The 16,906-nt window shown below is 36.2% G+C and overlaps 1 protein-coding gene across 1 annotated transcript; it reads right to left on the reverse strand.

Moving 5' to 3' along the window:
- Window positions 1–524: 524 nt before the first annotated feature.
- LOC128675198 (protein charybde-like) lies at window positions 525–3,258 on the reverse strand. Its single transcript, XM_053754449.2, has 3 exons — window positions 2,895–3,258; window positions 2,184–2,529; window positions 525–1,952 (listed from the first exon to the last, which is right to left on the reverse strand). Exons 1-3 carry the CDS (start codon window positions 2,947–2,949, stop codon window positions 1,868–1,870), a joined length of 486 nt encoding a protein of 161 aa, XP_053610424.1. The 5' UTR covers window positions 2,950–3,258; the 3' UTR covers window positions 525–1,867.
- Between the last annotated feature and the right edge of the window lie 13,648 nt (window positions 3,259–16,906).

The following is a 16,906-nucleotide window of genomic DNA, read 5'->3' on the forward strand; positions in this document are numbered from 1 at the left end:
GAAAATATATCAGCAGTAATTTTATTTAGTATTTTAATGTAACTCCAAGGCAAATACATATGAATACTCATAATTAAAATTGCCTAGCACGTAAAATTAGCATAATTCCATCCTTTATTTTGTGTGGTAGGTCGTAAAAAAGCAATAATACATATTTTTTAAACTGTGTTTCTGTTTCTAATATGAAATGTGGTTGATAAATAAACTAAGTTGGAATATTACGACTGTCAGAGGATGGGGGTGCACCAAACTGAGAGCCATCTGACCGGTCCTGGACCAGCTCGGACCGGTTCAAACCGGTTGTAAATTCATGTCTATTACTGCCTCTTGCTTGTTTTAGCTAGCTCAATATATGATAATGTATGCTAATGTGTTTCTGTTTTTTCTTTGTTTTATTTTTATTTTGATGTGTCATACTACAGTTCTTTATAAGAACATCTTTAGTTGTTTCGTTTCAGTGTACTGTTTGTGTAAGGATTTTGATTTTGATTTCAAGGATGGGAGTGAGCATTGAAACAAAGACGTCCGTTAATGAAACTATGTATTTCATTTTTTTTCAATAATTTCTACATTTTCTTTTTTAATTTCTATCAAATAAATATCAATCATAAACAATTGATACATTTATTATTATTGTTAATCTTGTAAATTTTGACATTTTTAAGTTAGAAGTAAAATGTTTTTGTAGCATTTAAAATTTTCTGATGAAAGTGAATTCTAGTTCTATGATATTGTGCGTTAAAACACTGGACCCTACAGACATTTAGATTTCATTTAAAAACTGTTAGTCTATTGATTTACATTAAGGTAGTAATACACTGGACAAAGAAAATGCATTGATCGCAACATGACTCGTCAATATATGTACTGTTAGTACAAGTCTTCGCTCTTCCACTGGACCACGCAATACGCAGTTTTGCGCAAAGATAGAAAACAAATATTACAAAAAATTACACATTTATATTAACTTAAATAACTTAATACTTTTATAACTATATCATAATATATCCTGAGATCGTTTTCTTCTCCGAGGCCGCGAAGTCTCTGAACTTATTGCCGCCGTCTTCACGGCATTCTAAGATACATCTCTCATTCAAGTTCTTACATTCATATATTTTTATCATTTTTTTTTTCTTTAATTTTACACATTGTAAACGTAATATCACAAACAAATGTACAAATTAGTACAATTAAAAACGTACACATATCTCCGACCTCTCCAGAGATCGCTCTAATAAATACAATTACAATACATGAAAATACAATTCTACAACTTCACAATAGAATTGAACTCGAAACAAAAAATAATACCTAAGGCTAAATCGTTCAGGGTATCATTATCACACGCGCGGCGACGACTGAGATCAGGGGTACGCACCGGGCGCCGCCACGCCACTCACACATCAACCACCAAGACACAATCATTAAAATATCCAATAATAAAATACAAACAATGATTAACATAAGTACAGGCGGCGCGGGGAGACGGGCGTAACGGTGGGCAGAGGGGGGTGAAGGGTAGAGGAGAGGGAACGAGATCGACGCTCGCCGCCGCGCGCCGTCGCACGCGCCACTCACCGCTTCGCCGATACATCATAATAGAACAGCGACACTTTATCGATAAAGCGCGTGTCACATCACTAGCCTATCGGCGATGCGTCGTGTGGCGCAAACTAAAACCGCGCAATCCCGCGCGCTTATTCTATAACTAATCATTTTATATCACGCTGTGCTTTTTTATCTTATTAAAAATATATAATAATTAATATAATATATATATAATAATATTGATATTTTTAAAATAACGATACGTAGATCGAGGAGGGCAGTCAGTCGGCTCACTCATCCGCGCTCGTGTCACAGCCGTTCACTCGGCTTGACCGCGAAACAATTTCTTCTTTTCTATCGTGAACTGGGGGCTGATTATAATGGTGCCGCTCCGGGTTAAATTTCTGCAAAGAAAAAAAAAAGATAAGTTTCATTCATCGTTAAATAAATATTATCTTAAAATGTAAGCGAATGCTAATTGATAGTAAAGTTTATCTGATTGCTAATGGTTACATAATTGTTGCATTTGATTGAAAAATAATCATGTATTGTTAACACTATTACAGTAATAAAGACTTTTTTCATCAAATCTGCCAATTAAAGTTAAAAACGTAAAATAAAAAAAAGAAACTCACTTTAAGAATTGCGGCAACAGGCTGGTCCAGTTCGTCGCATCGTGCTCCAGATGTAAGTGTATCTCGTGCGTCGTGAGCGTGTTGGGGTCTATTTTGAAAGCTGCTAATCTTCTCCCCGCTACGTCGATTATGAGCGCCGTGCCCCGGGATCCGCAGGGCTCCCCTTCCGCCAATGCTAAAGTTTGTCTTGAAGCCCTGGAGAGCAGTTCTGCTGGGACCAAGACTTCAGCCGTAGCTAGTTCGCTGGCTCCTTTCGCGGCCCGTAGTTCTCTCTCCAGCCTTTGAGCCAGCGCCGCTTCCGTCGGAACCGGTACCGGCGCTTCCCTCCACGTCGGACCATTCCATGCTATAACAATAGAAAAAAACATTAAAATTTATATTTTAATAGAACACGTATTGTAAATTATAATATCGATATTTAATTGCAATTGATATTCGCAACACTAATTTGAAAGTGCCGGTTGTATAACTAACCTCAAAGACTTTAACAAAAGGGAAAATGCGAGACAAATGTCATTGAAGTGAATCGGGTGCGTGGGCAAGGGAGCGCATCGCCGCGGAACAGCTGACGCGTCTCAGCTGGAGGCGCTGTCACTTCGAGAGAAAAATGATTTCCACTGCCAACGCTGCGCGCGCCGCATAGCAACAGCGCGGCCGGTTAGAAAGCAAACCCGCTGTGAGGGGCACCACAAGAATAGAAAGTTAACTCACCTTTTTCACTATTGAATCCCACATTGAACTGGTTGGTGACCGGCAGGATCTCCATATTTTCCAAATCTTTGCTTATATTGTACACTTTTTATACGAAAAATTACAGTGTTCCGGTGCGGAACTTAAATTCTAGAAAAATATCACAAGTCTCTTTTGTACTGCGAATTCGCACTAAACAACCGGCTTCACTACCGGCGACTAGTTATCGTGAAGAGATCGATGGGAAATTGAAAATGTCCGAAGGTATCACGACCGCATCAGATCTGATCTCGTAACCTCAGGGCTTCGTCACTCGCCCTCGGCTCACTGTTCGACCCACCCGACCCTTGTCGCTTTCTGTGACGGACTGTCGATGTGGGGACGTGCAGAGAGTTATATAGAGAGCCGCGGGCGGGGAAGCGGGGAGACTCTCCGCGGGCGACCGCGGGGGCCCCGCACGCCAGTTGCTCCGCGGCGCGGCGATGGGAGGTCGTCTCCACGTCGCTCTGAGCCGGCTTCCGGCCGCAAGCCGGCCGGCTTCTTTGTTCGTCTTTCTTGATACCACCCGGTGAAACCTTTCAATTCAACCCCGGAATCAATCCAAAACCAGTGAAACAATACCAAAACCCAGTGAATCGATTTCAAACTATCAAGGACTCTCAGAAACTCGATGTTTTCTTTGTCTCGCGTAGTGTTTGCCGATGTTCGTTGACGGCCCCCAGTCGTTTCCTTTGTTTTAATTAGGTCATCTATGACAACTCTGTAATTTCTAGCAGGATGTTATAGTTATTGTAAATGAAACAGTGGCGAAGATTCACGATAATCACTTTGTTTCGTTTGAATCATTGTCACCGTTTTGTGTGTGTTCATTATAATTAAATTTTGTTACCTTGTCGATTATCTGCATATAATTCAAAATTTCATTTCTGAATCATACCTACGTTGTAAAAATGTATATTTTGTAAAAATGTCTAAGTCGAGAATAAGTTAAGAAATTGATTTTCTTAATTTAGACATTTTTGAAAACGCTTGATAATTGTAAGTTTAGTGTCTTCGAAACATTACATGTTATATTATTTACTTATTAGAAATTATATTATCAGTGTGAAATTGTTATCTGGCGACGATACGACTAGCCGGCGACCCAAACAGGTCCGTCTCGATAATATACCAAGGAATGATAACACCAAGGATATAGATAAATATATTTCTGATATGCAGAAGACGTCTGCATTAAATTGTTTTGAAGTGGTTAAGTAATTTATCGATTGAGATAAAATTACACAATCAAAAGTGATTCTTGTAATATAGTCGCTATTAGAATAATAAATCAGATAATGAATATTTAAATAAACTATCTAGTGTATTTTCTGGAATTAAGTTTCTAGAACGTTCGAGAAATTATAAAACAAGAAATAAATTTAGTTTGAACAAAAACAGGTAAGGGCCCAAGCAAAGGGCTTCAAAATGTTGTAGATAGGTAGGTAAATATAGGTTCAAGGATTGTTTTTAATACCTAGTGAAATATGTTTTGATGTTTTGACCAGATAAGTATTTTTAACAATTTTGTTTAAGCGAAATGCTATATGTAAAATATAGTGAGATGATTTTATACGTCAATTATTAGTAGCAAATATTTTAATATTCTATGAAATATATCTATGAGTAAATATGTACCTATTAACTTAAGTAAAATAATGGATATCATTAGGAAATTATTAAGTTCTATGCAATTTTTCGAAAATTTCATATCAAATCTTCATCACGGAAATAATTACACGAAAATTAATACCTTTGTAAGAAAAAGTACATTTTTGCTGGATAAATTTCCTTCGTGCATAAAATGCCACATAAAGTCAATAATCAGAAGGCAAGTCTGTAAAAACATTCAACTTCGCCGGCGGATTGCATCACCCGATAGAAAACTTGGCAGAACCCCGCGATAACAGACTTCCTACTTTCCAACTCTACCAATTCCTTATAATGATATACAATTTGGCTTATTTCCATGTGAATAACATGATATCTATCAAATTTTGCAGTCTCGTGCACGAGATCAAAGATAAACTGTAATTTAAAATAGTGGGTTTGGAAAAGTGTATTTGTTGTATTTGTTTGTTAAATGATAACTTATATCTCGAAATATTCGAATTTACTAATTGATTGCAAGAAGTATAAGAAATGTTTTTCAAAATACAAAGATTTGTCATATTTTCTGCAAAAGTCGAAACGTTGACAACGATGTCCCCGGTTTTATTGATCACCCAACTATTCTGTAAAGTAAAGATTATTACGAAAAAAAAAAAGAACAATTTGTTGATTTTCCAAATTCACCATGCCTTTCTAACGATCCGAAGTAAGAACAATACCATGATTAACATGGCAACATCTAACCGGAATACTGGCCACACAAAAACAATTGGGCAAAAAGAGAAAGAAAAAAGTGGTTGCTACGCCGCGCCGGCCGGCGTTTTGGCCTTGAGCCGTCGTGACTCACGGCGGAGCGAATCAGCCGACACGGCGATATTCACTGTTCGATCGACTGTTTTTTAACAGCGAAAATTTGCTGCTTGTAAAATGTTGGTGTAGGCAGTGTCCATTTGTTTTTTGCTTCCTGTCGACCGTTATGTGGTTAAAACTAGAAAACGTGTAGTGTATCTGTGCAAAGGAAATATAAAAAGAAAATAGTAGCCTTAAATGAGCATTTTCTTCACAAAACGCTTTAAAAAATATATTGTCTATTCTCTGACGCATCTAAAACCATAAAATTATAAACATCAGAAAATCGATGGCGTTTTTTCTGTAGATGATAAAAAAATATTACTTTTAAAATACTAATGCGTTGACAAAAATGTGGACAAATGTTATTAAAATCATAAACACATATATTTCAGTTCTAATCTGGATCCAACAATCTAATAGACAAAGAAAAAGAGTAAGTAATAAATTATAACCATACGTGACGCCAGGCTCATTCGTTTTGTTTATGATATAATAGCGTAAGCATTTATCGTCAGATGTGCACCAGTTTATCTCACGTCGCTGAGAATTACTCAATTATATGTATATAGCGATATAATTGGCACATTTACATCTTCTTTATCATCATTATAGTCTTTGCTTTTATCCAAAGAATATTTTATTGTTTAAAAAAAAAATCGATTAATTTGTTCATTTTCATAGCTATTTTGAACTGGAATTTAGACACTGAAATTGTCCGTCTTATTTTATTACCTCGTCCACGATAAAAATCCCCGCTTTCTGGACGATAAGAAAAAATACAATACTCTTTTTTCAAAAAGTTAAATAGGGCGAACACAATAAATCCCTTTGTGTCCCTTTTCCCTTCCCAACCGCAAAAAAGTTGAACTGAGTTAGTTGCAAACAATTTTGAACCTATCGCGTTTCCATCGGATACAACATGTCTGAACCTGTCCTGAAAGGTTTAAACTTGTTACCAACTGCCACAACTTATTTTCACAAAGTTTAACATAAAATGCAAAAATAGATCCGGAAAATCTCACACGAATACGTTTTTGATCTATTGTAGCATGTTTCTCAAGATTTGAAATGAAATTTAATTAGCCATTCCATAATGCAGGAGATAGCCTCAGTGCTTCTACTATTTATATCATCGACAGCAAATGTTTTGTATTCTACGGTAATACGATCTTGTTCAGAAGTCACAACTTTAGTTAAGTGACTGGGTGTCATTTTCTTCTTTATTTAGACGTGTAGCCTCATTTGTATGTCGGCTGGTTGTTTGCGATCAGTATTCTGAAGTCGTATGAGCGCTGTGCCAAGTTTAGGCAACAATTCATTAGCAATTTTAAAGTGGTTTTGTTTATGTCGAGTTTCTTAGTTAGGTTAACACGTGTGTGTGTCTATTGTTTTGCTACAATGTCTACTTGTGTTAGTACCATAAATAAAGCTGTATTAGCGCTATAAATCTCTTTTTTTATGTGTTTGTTATTCACTTCTCGTTTTCCATCGAAAGTATCTACTGTTTTCTTTTCATGGCCTCACGCGCGTACTTGTTATTTCGAAATTCATTTTTAAATAGTGTTTATTCTATGCCATTTCTATGAATGTATGTATTTATATATAGTTTTGTATAAATTGTTGTAATGTGATTGATTTTACAAAAATAAATGACAATATATTTTTTTTTAAATATGTATTTTTATTTCACACATCACGCGAAATTAGAGATATTGCCCTTAAATTAGGTTATCTAGTTAAATGAATATATCTGTTTCACTCATATCTTAGGTCGTTAAGTTATACCCTGACATACTATTTAGCAATTTAGATAGTACGAAATGATTATTTGAATTTAGATAACTAATTCATATCTGTCTTTGTGTAGAATAGCAACCAATACGTTTATAATGACTGAGGCAATTATATACATATTGGGATGTTGAATTATGACTTGATTTGGCCTAATTAAGTAGGTATTAACTACCACTAGGCAATGGTAGTTAAGTCTTTTAATTCCGTTTATTTCAATTTCTGAATCACTTCCCTTATTATAAACACTTACAATATGATAAAAAGGTTTAATAAGATGACAGAATTTGTGAAGTTAACAATTCGATTGAAAAATATTGATTACCTTCCTGAATTAAGTCATTCTATTTAGAAGACTGATTAAGAAATTATGAGAATACAGCAGGAAGAGTTAGTATAGTGCAATAGAATCATAATGAAAGAAGTGTGTTCAAATTGTTTATTTTGCAAAAATCATTGAGACGAATAATTTACTTTTAACGAAAAATTGCTCTTTTTTAAGGATTTGGTAACAAAACTTCAAAACTCGAACTTAGATTAGGAAAAGTCTGTGATTTCATAAATATGAAAAATTAACAGATTATCTGATAGATTTTAATAAAAAATCAGTAAAATGGAGGAGTGGAGTGGCGTATTCTATATGAACAATACACGCGATGGGAACGCAGGAATAATCATAGTAAGTAAAACAAACACGTAGGTAAGTATCCTAGTAATATTACAAAATTTGGGACTTTGTTTATTCTTACTCCGATCAGACAGAGATGGATTTCGATGAAACTTGAAAGAAACAGATTAAGACAATATAATCTAAGTGTTAGGAATGTTGTTATTTTATTATTTTCATTACACTATTACTAAATACAGTGTAAAGTCTCGGCTATCTGATAAGTACAACAGTTTTCAGTGATATTAAGTACTGAACGTATTTTCTTTTATGGACAGTTTCAGTTTTTGAGAAGTTTTCTATTTTGTAAGTATTTCCCTTGGATGCAATAGAGGCAGCCAAGCAAGAGATAAAAATAACTTGGCAAACTGATAGGCAACAACAGCATCTTCAAAGAGCCTTTAACTTTGACAATGCAACCGGTCATAAAGTTACAGCAGAGTCTTGTCTCCAAATGTGTTGGTTTATTTTTTTCGTGAACTTTATCTCCAAAGTGGCACAGCTTCTGCCGATAATAAAAAAGGAACGCGCGAGGATTTGAACAAGAATACTGCAAACAAAAGTGATTTTAAATAGAATTAGGTTCACTTGCTTTTGCCCGTGGCTCCGCCCGCGTGAATTTTTTCAAGGCGACAATTCTTATAACGAAACGAATGCACTGCTTATGTCATAATCCGCACGCTAAACTAGGTACATTTTTGTGAAATTTCAAGAAGATTGGTTAAGACGATTAAGCGTGAAGAGAAGAGAAGATAAACAAACTTGTTTACCAGTTAGGGTTTTAGAAATCACTTAAAAATATTCCACCTAATTCACTTCCATATTTATATTTGTCAAAGCACGGGCCACGCACTAACACAGTTTTCTAATAATTTTGTATAAATGACTGGTATTACAGGCTGTTCTACGTGATTTACTGTCGGCAACCCATCATTAGAGGGGCCATTGCTTCTGATTGATGACAAAGTTATGAGTGATATTCAGTAGTAATCAAGTCGCGAGTCGAAACTAATTTATGCTAATTTTGCGTTTTGTATGATGTGAATTATTTATAACTAGCTGCAATCCGCGGTGTTACGCGTAAATTATATAAAAAACTTAAGTTTTTCCCAAAAGTTTTTACAGTCGACCGCTGGCAAAGAGGCGGCGTCTGTTTTATAAAACGCCATTGACTATCAGACTTTTCGACCAAATCCTACGAGAATCGCGCATTCGGGATTAAAAGTACCCTATGTGTTAATCCAAGTTCTCAGCTATCTCAATATCAAAATTTATAGTAATTGGCTCAGCCGTTTGAGCGTGAAGAAGTAACAAACATAATCACAAACTTTCGCGTTATAATATTACCGGGTTAAATACAGTCGACCGCTTGTCAAGTTACCCTAAAGGTCCTAAGATACGGTGATAGCAGCGAATTTTCAATGATTTTGGATAGGTTGATGTACTACTCTGAATGTAGAAAGAGTTTATCGCACTTAAAAATACGTTTGATGTTACAATAGGTACAGTTTAAGATGTTAAAGCGCTTAGCTACGGCTTCAATCTGGATAAAAGTCTGTTCATTTCAACTCGGTCACGACCGGGCTCCTGCCTGACGTTAACCCTTCTCGGAATACTATTGTTACCTATGGCCATGGATATGTGTCCCTTAGTCACCTCTAACGACATCCACGGACACTTCCGTGGACGTCGTAAGAGGTGACTATTTTAAGGATCACGCGTCACAATAACCTAGCAGTCACTAAATGCTTATCTCTTGACGTCAAGTGTAGCATGTGTAACGTACAATAACTTTCTACTACAGGATCCTAACCTAATCTACCCCTTTTTTTTTGTTTACCCAGGGGAATACTTGTTACGCACTAAGTGTGGGACTCCTGGGCCGCTAGTCGGCCCAGCCTACCCACTAAACCCCTGGGGCGTTTTCACGCTGCCGTTATGGGGGACGTCACGGGGTCGCTTGGCATTTCACCGCGACGCTCCCCCGGCCGGTCGGACCTGGGCGGGCAGCAAGCACAAGTGCTAACCACCCGCCATTTACGCCACGCGAGCGTGGCGCGGACCATCAAGCCCACTCCGCACACCAGTCAGAAAGCTGACGGGGGGAGCGGGCATCACCGACCACTGGTCCTGAAGGGACCAGCGGTCACAACACACATAGGAAACCTAATCTACCCCTACGTCAACTATCATTTAGATTATGTAGTCTGTAGAAATATAGGTTAAAGTAGTAATAATGTAATTCCTATGCTTCGCATATCACTCGACTCCTGCTATCGTCGGCAGAAGTGTGTCGAAAAGGCTTAACAAGTGTGGGTTGCACCAGGCAACATTGACGTTCACTTTAACCTGCGCAGTAATCGCAAAGTACTCCTTTTTGTCTATACGTCAGCAATATTTTTTATTTCGAAACGAATGCACTGTGTCATTATCCGCACTCTGAACTACATTTATGCGAAATTTCTAGAAGAATGGTTAAGAAGATTAAGCGACCAAAGTCAGCGTCAAATTTGACTGGTGCAACTCACCCTTGTTACTAGACTATTGATTTGAGTGATGTTTCCTTTCTAAAGTATGTTACTTTGCATAGGTACTAAAAGATATATCTTTGTGTACTGAAATACAGTAATATTCATTAATCGTCGACTTGCAAATTACTCCCTTAATTTTATCAGTTTTAGAATGGGTTTAACTTTAACGTGCGCAGAAGTACTTTTTTCCTTTTGTGGTACAGAACTTAAAACAAATTTAAAACCCATAGTTTAACATAAAATTACTACAAAAAGTTACACAAGTTAACACAATCGTATTTCAACTGTGTATACGTATTAATTAATTACAGTTACAAGCCATAAAAACAGTACATAAATCGTAGACATTTTTTTATTGTGCTATGCTGAAATAAATTAATGATTATTCAAAAACATTTTGATACTGAAGCTTTGTTTCGTCAGGAGTAAGCGTAAGTAAGCCACATGTATTTTGTGTGTAAATATGTTTTTGCGTTCAATAACTCTAGGCATATGATAAGAATTATGCAGTAAACACACTGACAGCCGTTTCCTGGACTGATAATGTTGTAAGGAACTTATAGATCAATGAATCATTATTTTGAAGCTCACCAATTTGATATTCTACAAACAGAACAGAATAGAACAGTCGTCATCAACATTCATTTAAACATGTCCCCAATGCTGGAGCACTGGTCTTCCTTATGGATAAGGAGTATGGGCCATGACCCACCATACGGGCCATCGATTTAACGACTGCAAATACCACCTTCCGAAGCACTGCAGAGCTCCTGATAGTACATTTTAGGTCACCCATCTAATGACCGACCGTTGTGAGGGTGAATTGACCGTCACTATTGAGCTCCTCAGAATTCATTCAGAAGTAATTAATTATTTTTAATGATTTTTTTTTGCACTAGCATAAATTTACAGGTGAGCAGTTCTTTTCCGTGTTGTACCTCATGACCTTTTCCGTATTTCAAAATTCATGTATGCAAAATTTCAAGAAGATTGGTTGAGTAGATAAAGGGGGAAGAAAGAAGTAACAAACAAACAAAATCAAAGTTACTTTAACGTTTATAATATTCGTCAGGTTACTAGTACTGTTTGTCAGTTTGATCATCTGAGTGAGCATGGCGTAGCCGCTATGCTGATGATGATGATACCTCAAACTGGTGGCTGATCCATGCGTCAACTCGTGAACGAGTACTGTCAGAGGTAACTGATCAGCTCGATTCTCATGCATTTTATTTGGCTCCCGAATACTTGTTTTAAAAACTAATTATTGCATATTCTATAATATAGATTTGGATAATATTAAATTGGAATTGAATGAAAAAATATTTTACACACACACATCGGAAACATACACAACCATCGGAACTCGATTTCCACTCACATTAAAATGTAACGCCCGCGTAGCAACAGCAAGTACACAAGTAGGCACATTAACAAAAATAAAACAAAACAACTAACATGTACTGAGTAGGTCACACGGGCTGCGTCGTCACACGTGATCTGATAGTGAATCCTACTTTTTGAGTAAAAATAAAAATTATAATTTGATTCTAATATTATATTGTTATATCCTACGGGGCTATAAAGACGAGCTCCGTGGCCTAATAGTCATCCTGCCGGACTGTTACACTGGAGGTCCCGGGTTCGATCCCTGTCACGTCTGCCGATATGAACGCGAGAAACTCAAAAATTACCGAATGGATTTTTGTATCGTTGGCACCAATGTACAGTGAGATTTCTGATGGTTTGGTGTATAATTTATTAAGGTTTTATCCGAGCGAAGACGGGCCGGGCCTTACCTTAATTTTTTTTACAAACTTCGATCTTAGCTAAAGACCGAAGTTTGTTGAACAGCCTGTAGGCATGTGTCCAGATTGTCCAGCACTGGAGTTCTTGTTGTTGAGATGATGATGATAAACGCTAAATAACAAGAAATTGAATCAAAATTGAAATTTATCAGTCAAGCTGTTAATCAGAGCATTATTTAAATTAAAAAAAAACATTGTTTTCCGTAACGAGGACAAAACGGTAATTGTGACAAAAATCCTTATCACAGACAATATTATCCAAAATCATTGGAATACAGCTCTTATTACCATCATATTAAGGTCTATCGTGATCATTAGATACTTTCTTTGTACTTGCAACAGGCATGTAAAATGTAAATTATTACGTTTATGTCTATTCGATGGAAATAACGGTGAATTTGCAATGATATTGTTTAGGTTGATGTGTTATGCCGGCTATACACCATCGCCTGACAGTTCGCCGAAATTTAGTGTAGTCGACGTAGATTGCTGGTTTTTACTTGCGGTAAATAAAAGCACTCATACAAACTATTCAATGTTCGTGTAGTCGCTCTGGCAGCTGTGTGCGTTCGGCGAAACTGTATAGCGAAAGACTGAGTTTACATACGTGACAAAAAGAACTTTTGTTCAAGTGCGCCCAAGCGGTGTGGGGGTCCACGGTTCGATGCCTGACTCGTATGTTTCTAATAATAAGTAATATAAGCCAACCCTACAATATAAATGAAGCGGTGGTGGTGTAATGGTTAAGACGCCCGCCTGTGGATCGGAAGGTCCCAGGTTCGAATCCTACTCGCGCCACATGAGTTTGTATACCAATCTGACTCATGTTGTTTTCATCGACCACCACTTGCTTCCGGTGAAGGAAAACATCGTGAGGAAACCTGCACACTGGTTGATTCTTATTAACTTGTGTGTGAAATGTAGAAGGCAGTAGCAAACCACTCCATTAATAATGCCAAGAAATTTGTTACGTGTGTTTCATTCCATGTAGTGACCACGACCCTCAGCCATGAGGAATACGACTATGAAGAAGAAGAATATAAATGGGGTGTAATATGTGTGACGTTTCAATCAATGCAGTAATTGGTAAGTATGTCTCGAAAAATCCACATCCGTGTTTTTGTATATTATACAATAAACACAAGATTTATACTTTTTTTATTGAACTGATTTTGATGAAATTTGGCACAAACATACAAACATAGACTAGACCTTAAGGAGTAACATAGGCGAATAACGCGGCTGAAGTCGCGGACCATCAGTACGATCAAATTTATGACGAGTGTATAAAAATAAATTTATATTGTTTTGTCTGTCAGCCGATTATAAAATATTAAAAAGATAATAATGAAATCCTGAACATTTTAAATTTCCACTTTGAGCAGTCGAGTTTAAACTTCATGCTCTTTTCAAATCACTTTATTACGCAAATAAAAATTAATAAATAAATAGTGAAACATTTTTTTCGCTTAATCACATAATCGTGTAAAAGTCAATGTTATGATTTTAATTCGTCAGTTTAAACGCGGTTAAAGCTAATAAGATACATAAGCATGTCCATTTCTGAATTGTCATGCTTTTGGTATTATTTGGTAAGCAAAAACTGGTCACGTGCGTAAAAGTGTGAAAAAATTAAGTTCGCCGATATTATCGATCTGTTTATTGGTTTTCGCAATATGCACCGCGACACATATACTTTGCAAGATTGCTCTGTTCAAATTATATCAACCTTTTCAAAGATTCAAAGATTCAAACATTTATTTGCCAACTATGAGTCATAATTACAATACAGGTGTTATGTACAATTTTGTTCTTATCATAGCAACTCAGCGAGTATTGCAAATGTAGTCATTACAGTAGTATATTTTATATAAAACAATGTTAAAATAATTGATTAATAGATAAAAATTTATAAAAAAAAAAATGATTTAATTAATTCATATTCAAATACATATATTAGACACTTAGATTATTTATGAATACATATTAAATACTTTAAATAACAATTACAATTCCATTACATGTCAAGGTATTCCTTTACTGAGTAATAATTTTTTGATAGCAGAAAGGATTTTAAGGCATTTGAGAACTTTTTTAAATTATTTTCGTTTTTAATAAATGCCGGTAATTTATTATATATTCTGATTGCCATATAGTGCGGACTAGTTTTTAGCATCCTTATTCTAGCTATAGGCAAATAAAGTCTGTCTTTATGTCTGGTGTTAATTTTATGTGTTTTATGTGTTACCTTTTTCAAGCATATTGTGGAATCGCCTGATGTATATTGACGTAGCATGTGGCTGATAATAAGATGTAAACTGTTTTATAATCATTAAAATCTACCTATTAGGTAAATATTTGGGAGTTTCTACCACACACTGCAGATCAATCGAACTCATTCTGTCTTTCATCGAGCGTTCTCCTTAACACTTACTTAGCCGTTAAATGTCGAAACCTAGGCTAGACCGATTTCCTTCTCCTCTTCATACGGTTTACGGCATTCATAGTTGTCAGGTAGAATATAGTCCTAAATATACAAAACTTTGGCTGTAATAAAAAGTGAATAGTTCTACAAATTACTATTATTTGGTATGACCGACATGGACCGCTGCCCCTCGCAAACAACTCAATAAAGGGGTGCGTGTAGGGCTGGCCCTATCATCATTTAATAAAAGATTATTTGAATTTCCTTGGTTAAAAATAATAACAGTCATTATATTACTTGGTCATGATAACAACCGAATTTAAATTAATACTTAACTCACTACTACTTATAATGCTATAAATGGTCAAAAGCGAACTTGAAATAAAGCTTCTCACATGATCAATGGTTACTTGATCATTGGCAAGCATATGTCCTTCTGAAATCGCATCTTTTATCATTAGCTTCCTTGTGCTTGGGCAAATCCAATGGATATCTCTCCGAAGACAGAAAAAGAACCATTTTCCAGTGAATAATTTCTTTTACACAATATTTAGTCAAAGTCGACAGCCCTAGTAAGGGCGCTGATTGCGTCAGGGGCGGACAGATACCTTTTATTTTATTTTTCACAGTTCGGAGATTGAACGTAATTATGAGTGGGACTACTGAATTGCGGAGGGCGACACAAGTTCGGGACGTAAAAAACCGGAATATTTAAAATATTATTATTAATCTTAAATACGCCGTTTAAACATGAAGGCAATTTGCTGGTATTTCCCAGCATAGATCAGTACAACGTCACGGATAATGTTGTGAATATGGTGAAGCAATGGTCATGACTAACTAAGCTTAAAAAGCCAAAATGTCAAAAAATACGTTTGACAGCGAGAAGGGACACGACTAAGAAGGAGAACAAACACCTATTATTGCCTATCATAGTACCCAACACTTGTTTACGCCGGTAGCAGTGAGCTATACAATAGGGTTGACAAAAACGAAAGAATACGTTATTTATACTTTAATAATGTTACTTGTACCCGGCTACCCGTGGCGCGCCCCTGGACGTCTTTGTCTACTCCTGGGAACGTTATAATAACCATATCGACTTAAGATACACGAGTTTCTTAAAGTTGAAAATAGCTATGATGTTTTTCTTATAGGATTAAAATAATACTACTGTAAAATTTGCGTTTGTCTTTAAAAATCAAATACGTGTTCTAGTTTATATGATAGACAGTTACAAATGGCCAATTCCAATGGCTCAGTTTGAAGAGCTTTTTCCAGAAACACGGGTTTGAATCCCAGCTGAGTTAAATGATTCAGATACACCAGGTTGCGATTGTCGAGTGACCTAGTAATCAATTTGACAATAAAGTAAAGTCTTACGCAATTTTTGTACCCTCACTGTCATCATAATTGACTTTACATACATTTTGATTTAAGTTTTAAAAGATGAGACCAATTTTAGAAGGCGCTCAGTTTGACATAGATTCAGGAACAGTCCATCTTGACCCATGATCTATAATGCAAGATATATTAATTTAAAAAAAATAAACGTAGCTGAAAATAGAACACGCAATACAAATAACAATATACTTACGACCGCCGAATCATCAAAAAAAATCCATAGCAGTTAATAGCATATTGTTTGATAGTCTCCCTGCAGTAATGGACGTTCCACCCACTGCTGATTGCCATGCAATATTTAGGCCAGAACTGTTGAACTAAGAACTTCTCAAGACAAACAGACGTATTGTGTGGGCTAAGGCATAAGAAAATCCTATTTGGGTGAAATATATTTTTAATAAAACAGAATTATTGATGGCAAATTTTTAGATTCTGTTCTGGTTTTATGACCTGCTTGCCTGCCGGTCTTTCCTCCGGGAATACTGTCATTGCTGTCAACGCTTTTCTTGTACGATATCCACTGGTACCACCACAGATATCCAGACCAATTCATGATGTGTGGGCTAATGCTAGCTTTGACTACGCCATTTGCTAACTCAAAAAAAAAAGAATAAATCCTTATAGAAATTTCATCGCTTGAACCTATAACTTGCACTAACAAAAGCAGTGGGCGTCTGTTTGTTTGTTAGTAGTTAGACTGCTACCGTTGCTTACTGTTAATTATATATGAAGGGTGCGTGGGAAAACAGTTTTCTCCAGCGATCGCTTTTATTTGAACACAGGGCAATTGTTTCTTGATGATATACAATCATCATCAAATGAATACCAAGTATGCATGGACTTCTACGTCATGGTGATAACTGTGAAATTGCAATGAACACTGGTACAGTCGTGCTATTAACAATTCA

The sequence above is a fragment of the Plodia interpunctella genome, chromosome 14 (assembly GCF_027563975.2).
Source record: "Plodia interpunctella isolate USDA-ARS_2022_Savannah chromosome 14, ilPloInte3.2, whole genome shotgun sequence".
Classification (NCBI taxonomy): domain Eukaryota; kingdom Metazoa; phylum Arthropoda; class Insecta; order Lepidoptera; family Pyralidae; genus Plodia; species Plodia interpunctella.